Source organism: Rattus rattus, chromosome 9 (genome assembly GCF_011064425.1).
Source record: "Rattus rattus isolate New Zealand chromosome 9, Rrattus_CSIRO_v1, whole genome shotgun sequence".
In the NCBI taxonomy this organism is placed as follows: domain Eukaryota; kingdom Metazoa; phylum Chordata; class Mammalia; order Rodentia; family Muridae; genus Rattus; species Rattus rattus.
Window position 1 is genome coordinate 86,279,746 of NC_046162.1, and position 17,599 is coordinate 86,297,344.

A 17,599-nucleotide genomic window follows, 5' to 3' on the forward strand; every position below is an offset into this window, starting at 1 on the left:
AGCAAAAGTGGTGCCGTGGGTGGTTTGGCATCTAGTGCCCAGGGTGCTTGTGGGAGGGCGAGCCTCTCCTGAGGGATTAGGCTGGGACAGAATCCCTAAAGCCGCACAATTACCTTCGGGTTTGACTCCTGTGTCCTTTCAAGTTGTAGCGTGCTGCACTTGGCTTTGAGAGCCCCACGGACGCCTAATAGGGAACACTTCTGAGTGTGATAACTCTGGGCTGGTATTGTTTGAGAAGATAAGCAGAAAGGGGCAGGGGATCTGAATCCACTTATCGGTGCCTTAGCAGGAACAGGGGCTCTCTGCACCCCACCTACAAGCTGCAATGTTTTCCCAGGATTCTGTGCGGCACCTGCCTTGGAAAGCTTTGCTCCCAGGAGACCCAGGCCCAGGCCCAGGTTGTGTGTGTGTGTGTGTGTGTGTGTGTGTGTGTGTGTGTGTGTGTGCACGCACGCGCGCGCCCTCCTGCATCTCCTACAGGGCAGAGTGTCCTGGCCCCCAGCCTCTGGAGCCCCGTAGAAACCGTTTTAAGGTCACATCTCAATCCTGGAGGAGGAGGTGGGAGAGGACAGATGTAAGCCCTAGTTCCCGTTATATAATTAGACAGAGCTCGTCCTTTCAGGAGGAGCAAAAACGAGGCCAAGGACGGCCTGAGCCTGACATTGCTTCTTGCAGTGGCCTGGGCAAGTAGGCCACAGAGATTTCTGCTCTGGCGACGAGGTCCTGCCTTGGCTTCCGATGCCCAGGAGGGTCTGTTTGGAGAGGAGCATACCCTAAGTTTCTTTTGGGGTAAACCCTTGTTTTCTGTCCCAAGGGGAGATCAGGGGAGCTAACAGCAGCTGTGGGCTCTGTCACTGATGACTACAGTGTCATTCTGGTTCTAACAGTCCTTGTGGCCCCTGGCTGTTGTGAGTACAATAATCACGTGTGCCTCTTTATTTACAAAGTTGAGCACCAGGCCGGCCCTTCTGAAGTTCACTCCATTTAGAGGTGGTGAAATGCTGACACTTTATTAATTGCAGATAGGGCTGCTCATAGGAAGCTGGGCTTCTGTTCCATGAGCCTCTGCGTTCATACACTCCTTCCACAGTGAGGACTGGTTTCTCCCCTTGCCTCTCCCCCACCCCCAGAAGAGAATTTCAACTTCAAGACAAACAACTTCATTTACAAGTGTGCCTCTAATTAGCTGCAGAATTAAGAAAGCTGAGTTTTCCCCCATAGATCGGCTAAAGCCTCCAGGGAGACTGGTGGAATAGAGAGAATCGCATTTCCAATTATTTTGTTGAATTGCTAATTTAGTTATTGTGCCTGGTGTAATTGTGATGGGTATTGGGTGTGCAATTCAATTTGTTTTAAATATTTGTGGGAAGGCTGATCAGTAATGGAGCTGACCTATTTTATGGCCCAAATTGAGAAAAAAAGGCTAAAACATAACAGCCACAGAGATATGGTTTGTTTCCATTTTTATCTGGATTGCTCGCATCCCTCTTAAGGCTGTCCGACGCAACAACAGGATTAAATGAAAAAATGACAGCATTTTGATCCTCTCCCTTTGAAGGCAGCACTGGCCCTGGTAGTTTAATATGCAGATACTGTAGGGTAGTGTGATCCCGCCTGAGAAGTCCCCACCCCATTGCCTCTGTGCCTACAAGTGACCTGAGAACGGGCTGGAACCTTGGAAGGGGTGAGATCCTGCAGCTCGGTCAGTCAGGAGTGCCGTTCCTACTGACTGAAATCCAGAGCCCAGGAGCCTGCACGGAAGGGAAGGGACATTTGATGCTTTGAGCACAGGAGTTGGTGACCAGAGTCCCCACCCAAGGGAATGTTCACACGCTTGCTTGTGTGGCTTGAGCCAGTGCAGCTATGTTGAAGGTTAGGAGTGAGATGTCTTCACTCCCAACAGCAATGACTTGCTGGGACTCCTTGAGGCCCTGTCTGCAAAGTAGAGGTCACAGCCTTGGGAGCTGAGTAATTCCAGTCTGGGTCTGTAGGGAGGTCAAGGATATGTCCTGGAGGGTCACAGAGAATGTCTGGGTGCTGTGGGCTCTGTGTCAGGCTGCTCACCTGAAGCCACACCACCACCACCATCACACACACACACACACACACACACATGCACACAGTACACATGCACACATACACACACATGCACACACATGCATACATACATGCACATACATATATATGCACACACATACACATGCACACATACACACATGCACACACACATGCACATTCATAAATAACACATGCACACACATATGCACATACATATATATGCACACATACACACACATGCACACACACACTAAGCTGAGCCAAATCCACAGTGGCCAGCCCTAGAAGACTTTGAGAGAGGAAACAGTAAGATGAGGACGGTTGTCATATGATCTAAAAGGTTCATTTTGAACTCCCAATTTGCTGATGAAGGAGCTGGTGCCTGGTGTCCTCCTTTAGAAGAAGAGTGACAGGCAGCCAAGCCCCACCCTTATCAAGCTTTCTTAGAGGACCCGGGAGACAGCAGCTGAGGGGTGCAGCCCTGCAGCTGAGGAGTGGGAACCAACAGAAAAGAAGACCAGCGGCACCTGAGAGGGTATCTGGGGCAGGTGCACCTGAAGAGCCTGGAGGCCAGTGCATGATGTCCTTGTCACCCCTGCCCCTTGCTGTCTCCTCGCACACTGTGTAGCTTTATTATTGAGGTATTATTGACACAGCTCAAAATCTACCTTTTGGAGGGCGTGATAGGATTTTATCTTTTCTTTTGCATGTGGAACTGTCCGTGTGTCTGTGCACCATATACATGCCGTGTGTCTGCAGAGGCAGAAGAGGGTATCACATCTTTGGGACTGGAATCACTGATGACCACCATGTGAATGCTAGGAATTGAACCCAGGTCCTCTGGAAGAAGAGCCAGGGCTTTACTGCTGAGTCATTTCCTGGTCCCCATGGAAACCCAGCCACTGCCAGCATCTAGCTCAGTGGTTCTCAGTAAGGCTGTGGTGTGACTCAGTAAGGCTGTGGTGTGACACCATCAAAGCTCAGGGTGCGTTCATCCTCCATTTTGATTGACAGTGCATCTCTGGCCCTGATCCTGGGCCCAGGAATGACTTAACTTCCTAGAGCTGCAGGCACAGTTTAATAAAAAAGGTTGGGGCTGGAGAGATGGCTCAGTGGTTAAGAGCACTGACTGATCTTCCAGAGGTCCTGAGTTCAAATTCCAGCAACCACATGATGGCTCACAACCATCCATGGGATCCGATGTTCTCTTCTGGTGTGTCTGAAGACAGCTACAAGGTACTTATATGTGATAAATAAATATTTTTTAAAAAAAGGTCAGACAAGAAGCATCTTTAGGCGGTCTTCCTTTACTCAGCACAAAGGCCATCTGGCATGCAGTGTGTTGTGTAGTCCACACCTTTTTATTAGGTCAGTGTCACACTGTGTACGTTTAATACCACATTTTGTATGCCCGCTCGGCTGTGTGGAGAGGGTGTATAAGGCTGGTGTGCACGGTCACAAGGCTTCGTGGGTCATGCTTTCCTCTCTCTTGGGTAGGCAGGGCACTCCTGGCTACGTAAGTTACAGGTAACGTCACGGTTCACGGCTTATGAAGTAACCAAGCTTTTCCACAGTAGCATGTTTCCCCACAGCCAGTCAGTGCTTCCTGGCTGTCCTCCTTTGCAGCTGTCCCAGTGAGGACTCTCAGCATGGCTTCTGGGCACTTCCCTAACGCCTGACTCGGGGCCTCTGCTTGGATCTGTATTAGCGATCCATCTATCGATCTATTGTTTGTACTTTACACCTTTTGCCCATTTTTTTTTCTTTTTTTCCGGAGCTGGGGACGGAACCCAGGGCCTCGCGCTTGCTAGGCAAGCGCTCTACCACTGAGCTAAATCCCCAACCCTGCTTTTGCCCATTTTTAATGGCCTCATCATGTCGATTCCTTGTGTGTTTTGGATGTGAGTCCTTCATTAAAAATATGGTTGGCTTATTTTGCTTTTCTTAATAAGGTATGTTTTTATTTTATGTATATGAGCATGCTGTTGCTGTCTTCAGACACATCAGGAGAGGGCATCAGATCCTATTACAGATGGTTGTGAGCCACCATGTGGTTGCTGGGAATTGAACTCAGGACCTCTGGAAGAGCAGTCAGTGCTCTTAACCTCTGAACCATCTCTCCAGTCTAAGATATGTCTTTTGAAGCACAAAAATTTTGATAAAATCTGAGCCAGGTGTGGTGGTGAATTCCTTTGACCCCAGACCTCAGGAGGCAGAGGCATGTGGATCTTTGTGAGTTGAAGACACCCGGGTCTACATAGTTCCAGGATAACCAGGGCTACATCGTGAGACCTGAGTTTTTTTGTTTGTTTGTTTTTTAAAAAACAAAAACAAAACAACAAAAAAACCCAACTGATTTCTTTTTTTGGTATCACATTTAAGAAGGCTTTGTCTAACCCAAAGTCACAAACACATGGACCCTTCCTCTCAGAAATTAGAGCTCTCAGTTATTATTTGGTTGATTTTCGAGACAAGGTCTTACTGTGTAGCCCAGACTGGCTATGAGCCCAGGATCCTCCCGCCTGAGCCTCCTGACTGCTGGGCTAACAGTCCTGTCTGTGACCACTGTCCACAGAGTAGTCCTCACCGCATGTGAACTGGTCTGGGAACCCGAGAAGACAGTTTTAATCCAGAACCAATTGACCATATATTGATATATATTATATATTATACTCTACCTGTTTTGAAATCAGCCAGCATTAAGTCCTATAAATATTTATCAGAATTGTCTGGCTGCTTGGCCCCTTGTATTTCCATAAGATTTTAGGATAGATTTGTTAATTCTGTCTTGAGACAAGGTCTCAGGTAGCCTAGGCTGGTCTAAAGCTCACAGGACTCCTGGTTTATGCCAGGGATCAACTCTAGAGCTTCATGCATGCTAGGCAATTTCTTTACCGACTGAGTTACAGCCCCTGGCACCAAATTTGTTGATTTCTACAAAGACTTCCATGCCTGCTGAGATGGTCACAGGTACACAAACCGTTTTGGGGAGGCTGAGCCCAGGGGTTTGAGGCCCATGTGGGTACACAGTAGGGCCTGTGTTTGAAAATATAATAAAAACCAAATAAAATCCACTGCTGTTTTGATGTGAACTGCACCGACTTTACAGATCAGTGTGGGAGAACTGGTATCTTAACCCCCAGACTCTGACCCGCAAGCGTAGACCTCTTCCTTCGTTGCTGTCTAGCTTCTCTAGGCAGTGCTTACAATTTCTTGTGTACAAGTCTTGGTCCTTTGTGAAATTAAGTATCTGGTTTTGGTGCTGTAAGGACACTTAATTTCAACTTTTGGGTTTTCCTTGCTAGCACTGAGACACACGTGAGGACCTTACTTATTTTGTGATCATTCTGTTTGAAACAAGGTCTCACCGTGTAGCCTGGGAGTAGGTGCTGAAGCTGCAACCGTCCCTAGCTTCAGCTTGCAAGTGCTGAGATTATTGGGTGAGCCACCATGCCTGGCACAACCCCCGCCTCTAAGTATTTTCCTCAGCTCGTTCTGTTCTTTAGCCTCCAACACCCTAGTGAGTAGCAAGAGTGAGAGCCTGGCCTTCCGTCATCTCCGTCATCAGCTCCTCTCATACGAGGTTTCTGCATAGACTCACTTTCTCAGGATGAGGCCGGTCTCGATTTGTTGAGAATTTGTGACGTGGGTTGATGCTGGATTTCTAAATGCCTTTGCTGACACTGTATGACCAGTGGGTTCTTTCTGCCTTTGATTGAGAGGTGTTACATTGATTTTGGCTGTTAAACTAATCTTGTATTCCTGAACAAATGACAACTAACTATGGGGTATGTCTTTGAAAAATTAACATTGCTGGACTGTTTATTCATATTTACTAAGATTTTGTATTGTTTAAGACTGGGCCTCACTATCTGGCCTGGGCCAGCCTCAAACTCACAGAGATTTGCCTGCTTCTGCATCCTTAGTCCTGGGATCAAAGAGTTAGTTGCACCCATGTCTGGGTAAGGTTTTCGCATCTGTGTTCAAGATGGATGGGAGCTTCCTGTGGCTTTGGTACCAGCACACTGGCCTAATGGGATGAGCCAGGTGCTGTCCCCTTCTCCCTTCTGTGATGAGAGGACCCATGCTTTTCTTTGGAACTGAGCTGTCAGCATCTGTCTTCCTAGAGAGCTGTCTGACTTACAATCCTTGCTGTGTGGACGATGGTCCCCTTCCTCTCTCATTTTATTTGCTTCTGTATTTTATGCACATGGGTAATTTGTCAGCATGTCTAGACAGCAGAGGAGGGGACTGGACTCTACCGGACTTCAGTTATAGATGGCCGTGAGCTGCATGTGGGTACTGGGACTTCTAGAAGAGGACCCACTGTTCTTAACAGAGGAGCCCATCTCTCCAGTCTCTCATTCCTAATTTTGGAAGTTTGTCTGGTGTGCCCTTTTTTAAAAAAAAGAGCTGACTCTTGGCCTTGTAGATTTTTCTCTATTTGGACCATTTTCTTCCATCCATGTCTACTTTCCTCCTGCATTCCATTGCTTTGGGTTTTCTGTTCTTTTTCCAGGGTTGGATGTTGGTTTTCAACAGGAGTTTAAACTATTGTGCCAGGTCCAGACCTGCCATTGTTAAATGACTTTTCCTTCCCTCTTTCTTTTTTAATAATTTACTTTTACTTTTTCCGTGTATGGGTGTTTTGTCTGCATGTGTGTCTGTGCACCATGTGCATGCAGTGCCCACGAAGGCCAGAAGAGGGCATCAGACCCTCTGGGACCGTAGTTACAGGCGGTTATGCCCCATGGTGTGGGTGGTGGGAACTAAGCCCAGCTCCTCCGCGAGAGCAGCGAGAGTTTGATCACGGAGCCATCTCTCCAGCCCCTCTGGATCAGTTTAAACTTTTCTCCGAGACAGCAGCTCACTTTGAAACACCTCCCATGCGATGGGGTCACAGACATCACCACCATGTCTATTTCTGCATCACGTGTCTGTTCCTTTTCTCTAGTGTTAGTTTTGCCTTTTATGTTTTGGGACTGTGCTGATAGGTGTGATTATTATAGGATGGCTGGGTGTTTATTATAAATGTCCATTTGTCTCTACAGTACCTGTACCTCTCCCTCTCCCCCTCTCCCCGTCCCCCTCTCTTCCTATCCCTCTCCTCATATCCCTCTCCCTCCCCAATCCCCCCCCCCAACAGGGTTTCTCTACATAGCACTGTCCTGTAATTCATTATGTAGTCCAGGCTAACCCTCAAACTCTCAAAGAGACTTTGGACTTTCACACGGTTGAGACTGTTGTAGATTGGAACTTTGAAGTTGGACTAAACGCATTTTGCATTATGGTATAGCTGTAAGTCTGTGGGGGCCAGGGAGTGGAATGTGATACTTTGAATAAACATGACCCTCACAGGGAATGTCACTCTTAGGAGGTGTGGCCTTGTTGCTGCCTTTGAATCAAGATGTAGAACTTTCTACTTCATCTCCATCCTCAAATCTGAGTGCTGCCGTGTTAATGCACCAGATCTCTGAAGCTGTAGCCCAGCCCCAATTAAATGCTGACCTAATGAGCTGTTCTGGTCATGGCGTCTCTTCACAGCACTAGATGCCCTGAGACAGAAGTTGGCACTAGGGTCTGGGGTCTTGCTGTCATAGGCTCAATTATGCTTTTTTAAAATTGTTTTAATTATTATGTATAAGAACACTGTAGCTGTCTTCAGACACACCAGAAGAGGGGATCAAATCTCCTTACAGATGGTTGTGAGCCACCATGTGGTTGCTGGGAATTGAACTCAGGACCTCCAGAAAAGCAGTTGGTGCTCTTAACCGCTGAGCCATCTCTCCAGCCCTTGATTATGCTTTTATTTGGAGGAATGTGAACTGTGGAACTTTTAGATTAGAAAAGTAGTTGAACTCCTTAAGCAGGGTTAAGGACCCTACTAGTAGAACCATGGAAGACAATTGAACTGAGGGGGCCTAGCTCAGGAGGAGAATGTCAGTGGCCTCCAGTATGTATTCTGCTGCTAGAACCTGTAAGTAAGGTCTCAAATTTGGTATGACTTTTCAAGGTTTTGTTGATTTGTTCTCTCTAATACCTTATATGCTAAGTAGCGTGCCCTTTTTATAGCATGCTGTAGTGTGTATGTCCTAGATAGAGTGTTTACAATATGAAATGTGATATACTGAATTATGCATTTTAAAATGGTAAGTATATTTAATAGATCTCCAAACCTTTTCATCCCAACTAGCCCTGAATTTAATTTCGTGTGTGTGTGTGTGTGTGTGTGTGTGTGTGTACGCCTGTGTGTGCATGTATGTGTCTGCCTGTGTGTGTGTGTGTGTGTGTGTAGGACACCATCTCTATGTACAGTTCCTGAGGAGATGTATGAGGAGCAGACTCGATCATATGTAGCGCTAAGGTTTTGATGGGAGCAGAAGCAGTGACTCAGTAGTTGAGAGAGCTTTGCTCTTCCAGAGGACCAGTCAGTTCCTAGCATTCAGGTTGGATAGCTCACTGCTTGAGGCAGCAGCTCTGGGGATCCAATGCTCTTTTCTGGCCTCCACAGACATGCACATACATGTGGTCGACATGTGACAAACACACACATAAATAAAACAGGGGAAAGGTTTTGTGGAACTGTTTTCACAGCAGCCCCTTTCACGCCTGTCACTGTGCAGGAAGTCCTACCTCCATATCTTTAGCGACAGTCGCTGTCACTTTAGCATGTGCCATCCTAATGTACCTGTGGTGACATCATGCTATGGCTTTGTTTTTCTCCATCAAGTGATGCTGGTCACCTGGAGAGATAGGGTCTAAGAATTTCACCACCAGGCTTTGTGGCTGCAGCCGAGCTCTTTATATATTTTAGATATCAACCCCTTACTGGACATAAGATGTGCACTTGTGACTTACATTAGATTCATGGTTGTCTTGAGGACATTCTGCTGACTAGAAATCAGTACAGTTCTGGCAAAGTCTGCAGCTTGGTCCTATTGCAGCTTTCTTCTTCCCCTTCCATGTGACCGTCATGTGTAGTACAAGGTATAATTCTATTTTCTTTCTTTTTCTTTTTTTAAAGATTATTTATTTAATGTATGTGATTACACTGTGGCTCTCTTCAGACACACCAGAAGAGGGCATCAGATCCCTTTTCGGGTGGTTGTGAGCCACCATGTGGTTGCTGGGAATTGAACTCAGGACCTGTGGAAGAGCAGTCAGTGCTCTTAACCACTGAGCCATCTCTCCAGCCCAAGGTATAATTTTAAAACCCTTGCTTTTACATTTATGGGGTTGGGGAGCATGTGCCATTGTACATGGTGACAGAGGGCAGCTTCCTAGCATTTGTTCTTCCAATCCACTGTGTGGATTCTGGGGGTTAAACTTGGATTGCCAGACTTGGTGGTAAGAGTTTTTACCTACTGAGCCATCTTGCTGGCCCAATCTTTTTCTGATTATCTATCTATCTATCTATCTATCTATCTATCTATCTATCTATCTATCTATCTATCACGTATTTTTGAGACAAGGTCTCAATATGCAACTTGAGATCTCCCTGGCCAGGCATGTACACCCGGCATAACTGTGGATCTACTGGTGGTAAAGAGAACACATGTGTTTTTTTTATTGTTCATGTTATTTCTTTCTTGGGGCACATCTCTCTGCGTACATTTGCACTGCTGCTTGGATTCATCTTTTTCCCTAATGATTGATTGCCTCTAATAACTTCTGTATGCTGGGCTGCTGGTGTGTGTGTGTGTGTGTGTTTGTGGGAATGTTTTTTTTTTTAACCTTCACTTATTTTAGAGATAGTTTTGCTATCCTTATGGCTCCTTTTCTTTTAAAAAACGATTGATTTTTAAATTTATTTTGTTTGTTTTGCTTTTTTTTTTGTTAAAGATTTATTTTATGTCTACAAGTACACTGTCTCTCTCTTCACCAGAAGAGGGCATCAGATCTCATTACAGATGGTTGCTGGGATTTGAACTCAGCACCTCTGGAAGAGCAGTCAGTGCTCTTAACCACTGAGCCATCTCTCTAGCCCCTGCCTGCTTTTTAAATTTTGATGTTTATGTATCACACGTATGCACCAGATGCCTGTGGAGGCCAGAAGAGGGTGTTAGGTCCCCAGGAGCTTGAATTCAGTAGTCAGTTGTGAATTGCTTTATGTGGATGCTGGGAATTAAACTCAGGTCCTCTGAAAGAACAGCAGCATCTCAGTGCTGTGCCATCTCTCCAGCCCTGTCTCATCCTTAGGATTCTGAGTTGCTTTCCCTCGTAGTGTCAGCTTATTGCATCCTGGTGAGGGAGGTGGGTGCTTGGCCGGCCCCCGTGTGGTTCTTGGGGCCTCTTCTTTGGGTCATTTTGGTTGTTTACTCTTCTTCGTGTCTATGGAAGTTAATTTCGTCTGACCGGAAGCTTGCTTCAGTCTCCCTCTGCCCCTCCCTCATCTTGGGCCCTATGCATGCTTGGGTTGCTGCACTAGGATTCGAGGCTGTTCTTTGATTTATCATTTTCCCTGTTCTTCACATTGGATGAAGTTCTTCAGTTTACTTTCTCTGGCTCTTTAGGGTCTGCCCTCATCGTAGCCCACTGGCATTGTAGCGAGTTATTTTTGTTTGAGACAGGACCTCTGTGAAGCCACAGTGCAGTGACTCTGCCCTCTGCCTCCTGAGTGCTAGGATCACGGGCACATACCCAGCTATTAGGATGTACTTTAAAAATGTGTTTCTTTTTGAGATTCTCCAATGGCTAATTCATTGTTGCCCATTTTGTTTTCATTGTTTTTTGTGTGTGAGTGTTTTAGCTGCATGTATACCATGTGTCCTCGGTGCCCATGGAGACTAGAAGAGGGTGTCAGACTCCCTGGACATGGTTACAGATGGTTGTGAGCCACCATGTGGGTGCTGGGTATTGAACCTGGATTCACTGTAAGAACAACCAGTGTTGTTAGCTTCTAAGCCACCTCTCCAGTCCTGCACTTTCCTTCTAAAATGTGGTTTCCTCTCACTGATTCTGTGTGTGCTTGTACGTGTGTGTTTAACAATGGGTTGAACACGGCAGGCTTGTGTGGGTTAATCATCTGCTGTCACTGAGCCATTTCTAAGACCCTGGTCATATTTGTAATAGATCCGAGGTCTCTGGTAGGTCCACCATCTGTGCCCACACAGATTTCTTTTGACTTTTTCCCTTTGAAGATGAGTATATCAGTTTTAGTTGAAAAAAAAAAAAGGGCATTAATATTAGTAATTAGAGGTTCTCAATTTTCCCTCCGTTAAGTGGTTCGTTATTATTATTTATTATCATTATTATTTTTGGTTAAGACCAGCCGTCATATAGCTCAGGCTGGCCTTGAGTTTGCCATGTAACCGAAGTAGCCTTGAGCTCCCGATCTTCCTGTTCTCACTTCCCAGGCACTGTATTTCGTTCTTGGCACTGACTTACTCTATAGATTGTTTCCTGCTTGGCACACGGTGTTCCCAAACTCTTCCATTTTACAATAATTTTGAGGCTGAGCTTCCTAAGACCATCCTGTGCCTGGTGGCCAATGACTTGGGCTACTCCCCGAGCCAGGTCCTCCTTTGTTGTGTGTTTATATGAGGGTGCGTGCTCAGTGTGAAAGTCTGCCCTGGCTTGTGGGTTTGGAGGTCCTCTTGCACTTCCCGTGCTCAGCTCTTCTGGGTAGCTGTACGGAGAGCCGAGCAAGGCCTCCTGCGGCTCTCACTTCTCGCTCCGACAGCTGTCCGGTCAGGCTGCTCTCTGCCAGGCTAGCTGGGAACTGGTCTTCGCTGCACGTTTACCAGTTCCGACTGTTACTGCCAATGCCCCTGGGCATGGATTGTTATTTGGACTTCAGCTTCAGCCAGGATCCCAGGTTGGAATGTTTTTAGGGCTGGGTGAAATCACTGGATCTCTCTCCTTTCCTTTCTCTTGCATCCCAGGGAAAGCAAGTCTCACTCCACAAAGTCCTTCTGCAGAGCTCGGTGTCACTTCTCGTTAGCATTCATGTCTACTCCAGGCCTAGGATCCTGGACCCTAAGGGATAATTCCCCAACAGTGTCCTATGAGAAAGGTACTTCTGAGTGATGACAGATCCCTAGTTTTCTAAGGAATGAACAGGTAGGGATGGTAGGATGGCTCCGTGGGTAGAAGTGCTTGCCACAGAGCTTAATGCCCTGTTTGATCCCTGAACCCATGGCGTCTCTCACCTCGACCCGTACCAATGGCTCCCTTGAGCCTTCATTACACACAGCACAGGTAAAACAACTACCCTGAGAACTTGCTAGTAACACCCAGCGATGGCGTCATGATGTCTAGACTTCTCGGAAAGCCATTAGAATCCACACAGTGCAGGCGAGGTGTCAGGAACTTTCCCAAGGATGGGGGTGAAGAGCCCAGCTCAGACTCACCTGGTCCAGACTTGAGGCAGGGTCTGGCTATGGCCCAAGGCTGGCCTAGAATTTGCTATCATCTTGCTCTGCCTCCTGATTCTTGGCATTAGAGGTGTGTGCCACCCTGCCCCGTTCTACCTGCGCTCTGTGTAGTGGCCAGGTAGTCCAGGCAGAATGCTGTTAGCCTTGTCCTATCTCTAGAACCCTTCCTACTTCCTCTAGAATAATCGAGTCATTCAGCCCCACTGACTGAGGCCTAGCCTACCCACTTTCAGTTCCCGCCCAGTGTAGCCCGTTCAGCCTTCCTGTGCTCCTGGGATGGAGTCACCGTCGTTATTCTGTCTTCTCACCGCCTGCAGGGCGCCTTCCTTTGGGAGATACAGCTTACTAGAGCACTGAGTTCATGAAGCTGTTCTCATACCAGTACTTGTTAACTGACTAATATGGTCTCCAGCCACAAGGCAGCCAGTTGTGTCCAGGATCAGAGGAACCCAGTAGACACAAAGACAGCTTAGACGTCTGAGGCACAGGCAGTTTTGGAGTACAGGAAGTAGTTGTCAGCCTAGTATTAGTTTCAGTAATTGACCAGGGTGTCCCCGCTAACTCATGGATCACACGTACACTAGGAACTTGAGCTTGGACGCAGATTTTGTGACACCCAGGACAATTCTCCGTTTTCTTTGTGCAGGCCCTGGTCTAAATGTCCCAACACCCTGACCCACATTCAGATGTCAGTGGCATCTGTGAGCAGGAGCAGCTCTGACACCTGCTTGCTTTGTCCGTCACTCTCCCAGTGACCCTGAGTCACAGCAGACAACAACACTTCTGACAGGAGTTGTCTCTGAGCTCCCTGCCTCCCCGATCACAGGCAGTGAGAGCCTGTCTCAGAAGCACAGACCAGAGCTGGCTAAGCACAGGATCTGCTGAAGAAAGTCACACCCTGGCCCTCAGGTGCAGACCAGGCTTCTGTGCTGACTCGGATTCTCCATTCACAGGGTGCTGCTGCTGGCGGAGAGGCAGTTCTCACAGGACTCTGTATACCTCTGCTTCTTGGTTTGAGCAAGGCTCATGTATAGACCAGGGTGGCCTAGATCTCCCAGTCCTCAACGGCTTGAATGTTAGATTATAAGCACAGGCTACGAAGCCCAGCTCAAGCCGTCCTTGCTGCTCTTTCTAGAACACTGGCTTACATAGTTAATGTGTTATTACAGAACAATTCCCCCAAGACAAAACTGACCTTAGTAACCAGCACCCCTGCCACCCTGCTTCGCTGCCTCCATGTCTTGGGGCACAGAGCTTGTTCTGGGGAACTGGGTAGGGGAATCAAGGACACACAGCTATGACTTCTCTGTCCCTACTGCTCTAAGTGCTCAGACTTTAAAATACAGAAGGCCTAAAAGACCCTCAAGGATGCGTTGTCCCAGAACTCATAATGCTAAGGACAGTGGAAGTCCTGCACACTGGCAGGGAGCGGGCTTCAGGGTTTCAAAGATTTTGGGGTGGATTTTCTCTGGGCTGGGACTCTGGAGCTGGTACTCACAAACAGACTGAGTTCCTTCTACCCTAAACCGATTCTCTTTTGGGGGAGTCACTTATTAGGACTCCCACTCAGATCTTGGCAGTAAAAATTCTATGGGAAATGCCATTAATGAATTTGTGCTTAGCTGGAGGGATCTGGAAGACTGGTAGTGTTAGAACATAGGGCAGGCCAAGGCCAGCACTGGACACCTCTCTTGTTCTTATCCCGTTCACTTTAGCATTGTGGGAGACAAAGGCTGGCTGGTACTGTAGAGCTAAGGAGGGACTTGGCCCTTCTCTGGCCCCTGCTGAAAGTGGGACCAGAAAATGGGCGGCTGGGCATGGATTGAAATGACAAACGGTGGCTCTTCTACAAATGTGGAGGTTTATTTCAACAAAACGTGAAAAGAGTGCATTGGACTGAAGCCCCTGCTCGCTGGCGTGTGTGTCCATCGAATTCTCACTGACACGAGTGAAGGCTGCTTTGTGAACAAGTGGACAGATAATATGGCAATCTCAGTTCAAGCAAGTCTGGGTCAATACATCATTCATCCTCCTCCCTCAGTAACCTTGCATGTGTAATGGGCTGTGGGGCCATCAGATTGCTCATGTGCTGTGGCTCTGACTTCTCCATGTGAGGAGCCCCGGTCCTGGGGATGGAGCAGCAGGGAAAAGGGAGTTATACAAGCCCAACCCACTTCACCTCAGAAGGAAGGGCAGGAAAGCAACCTTCATACCACTGGGTGTGTGGGACTGGATGTGCCATAGCAAAGTGTAGAGGCTGGAGACAAATCCCACCCTTACCTACAAGGTGAGCTGAGAACCAGGGGCCAGGGAGCTTCCTTCTAACTGAGGATGCTCCCCACCTGATCTGGCCCTGGCCCTCCTGTTCGCTTGTAGGAGTTGGGCAACTTGCATCTATAGTCCCTTGGATGTCCGCTTGCAATGTGGCACCATTGAGAAGGTCCTCTGGAATATCTGCTCGAGGTGCTCCTGAATGGGAGGTCAGCTCTTTTTGTGGAGTCCAGGTTAAGGCTCAGACTGAAGCGCTCACTGGAATGGTTTCTGTGGCGGGCATCTTTTTCCTCCTTGATCTTCAGCGACAGTCAAAGTAGAAACTGGATGTTACACCAGCTCTGATCATCCCCATCCTTGCTTTAGGAACACCAATGCTGACCCGTAAGCTGCTCTCCTGGGTAAATGGGTTGTTAAACTCTTCAGGCCACCCCTGAGGAGGCCCTGCTGCTGGCCATGCAGGGCTCGGAGAGTCTGGAAACACCAGCACTGAGGCTGACCTGTAAGGTATCTTAAGGGCATGTGAACTCGTGTTCCCAGGAAGCCTCCTAACATCAGGAAGGCCAGTTCTGGTGCTGAAAGCACAGGTGTCACAGGTGGGTGGCCTGCCACACCTTCTGCCAGGAATAGGCATGGCCCCACAGTGACAACCTATCCCCAGAAGAGACTTCTCCTGTCTTGAGCTACTCTCTCCCTATCACCAACAGGAAAGCGCCTCTTCTCAGCTCACCACCTCAGGCTCCTGCACTGTCTGCCTGTCCCCATCTACCCACAGAGGCCAGGGCCTTTAGCCCCTAGGTATAGTCACTATGTGACTACATAGCGATAGGGAAGGTGGTGGCAGGTTGATCATCGCCCCAGGGGTACTGTGACACCATTCGAGGTGGTTGAAAGTGTTGACCAGGAACAATGACATGGTCTGGTCTGGTTTTGAGCTTACCTGTTAGATCATGGCTTTGCCCTCATCTCTGTGTTCTCGCGGGCCTGTGACAGATTTTCTGCTCTGACATTTCTCGTAAATAGTTATCTTGCTGTGGTTAGATGGGGACCGTTCCTCTCCAGTGCCTGGTATGTGCTTGGCTGTGTGTGGGGTAGTGAGTGATGGACTTGAGTTTCCTCCTTCCTCAGCCCCAGCCCTCCCCTGCTGCCTATGGCTGTGGCTCATGGGGCAGGGGGCTGCAGACACTTGGACACTGTTCACACGACCCTATGCTGGGGCAGGCAGGACAGGAGGGCAGGCCTGCAGTAGTAAGACCTCATGGTACAGGCATGTACCTTTCATTGCCTTCTCAGTCCTGGGCATGGAAAGAGGACTGTCATCACAGCTGGGCTAATAAATACTGAACTGGGTAGGCGTGAGTGGGCTTTGTGATCCTATAGCCCAGGATGTCATGCAGAGCCTGAAACACTCAAGGGGAAGCAAATGCCACTGACTCCAGTCCCAGGCCTCCGGTGCCTTCTCCTTACGGCGGTTTCAGATGGGAGAGGCAGCCCCAGCTCTCTTCTCCGGAGACAGGGCGGGGATGGGTGGGAAGTTCCTCCTACGTAGAAGGGGAGTCCATAGTGGAAAGGATCCTGACAACCTCTGCTCGCTGAGTGGGGGAGATGTGCTGGGTCATGTGGACGATGGAGTCCATGGCAACTTCTGGATTGGCCTGCACCAAGCTGGAGAGAAGATTGGGAACCGTGAAGAAAGGACAGTAGAGGGTCTTGACTGGCGTGCTTAAGAACCGCCAGACAGCTACACTAACGGGCAGCTGTACACACCGCACTGACCATGTCAGGGACTTCCCTATGTTCCAATGTCCCCGGTAGGTAGGGAGTGGTATAAAATGAACTAGGAAACATCTTTCCATGTTAGAAAATAAGGAATAATTAAGAAATAACCCCCCAAAGAAAAAATGGCGGGACACACTGACAGTGGTGCCAACAGAATTATTTTGGTGTCAAATGTCCCAGAAGTAAACTATAAGGTTAGTAGGAATAGTCTACATCAATAATAAATATAAAAATGCATCAAGACAGGAGCTCTTGCTTGCAAAGTTCGAGTGAGGCATAATTATGGAAGCCAGAGTTCAGATCAAGGAACGGCTTGGCTTGGCAATAAAATGTTAATGTTGGGGTCAGATGATGGTGCCTTTCAGTGGGGTACTCTGTGATGGCCAGAATATTGTATGTATGATGATATGGCCATAATGCAGAACTTGAATTATAAACATCAGATAACCTAAATATAAGAATGTTCTACAAACAGTACACTGTGTAGAACACAGTGACTGGGGGCTGGAGAGATGGCTCAGCAGTTAAGAGCACTGACTGCTCATCTAGAAGCCCTGAGTTCAATTCCTAGCAACCATGTGGTGGCTCACAACTGTCTGTGATGGGATCCGATCCACACACATTAAATAAAGAAAACAAAGGAAGACTGGAGTGCGGCAGTGCAGAGGACTCCCGCGTGCTCCAGCTCGGAGCCCTGCCACACTCACGGGAAAACTCCATGAAAGTGTTCAGTGCTTTACTAAAGGTGATCACTTTATTGGAGCCACCTAGGAGAATGCTCTGTCCTTAGAGACTTAGCATAAAACAACACGAGAATTACTAGTACCAGATTTTACTTCTGTGACGTTTTTCTAAGTAATATATTTCCCAACAGTTTTATGGACATCTCCCAGGAGATGTCAGTTTTCCCTCCCTCCTTCTAGAATCATCTACTTGGTTTGAATATCTGTACCTAGAGTGAACCCATGAGTAAAAGTGTCCTGACTCAGCTGTGTCTGGGGGCTGAATCCGTATCTGTGAGTCAACTACAACAGTTCCAGATGGGAACCACAGAGGTCAGGACAGCATTATCTCATAGTTTATTCTAAACTTTAAAAAATATTTCTTTAATGTAT

General features: G+C 47.7%; 1 protein-coding gene across 1 annotated transcript in view; it reads right to left on the reverse strand.

Annotated features, from left to right (window-relative positions):
• Positions 1-14,276: 14,276 nt before the first annotated feature.
• Acaca (acetyl-CoA carboxylase alpha) overlaps positions 14,277-17,599 on the reverse strand; it is a 259,500-nt gene continuing 256,177 nt past the window's right edge. Inside the window, exon 56 of the mRNA XM_032914502.1 lies at positions 14,277-16,370. Coding sequence (XP_032770393.1) covers positions 16,247-16,370 — 124 coding nt within the window. The 3' untranslated portion in view covers positions 14,277-16,246. The remainder of the gene's footprint in view (positions 16,371-17,599) is intronic.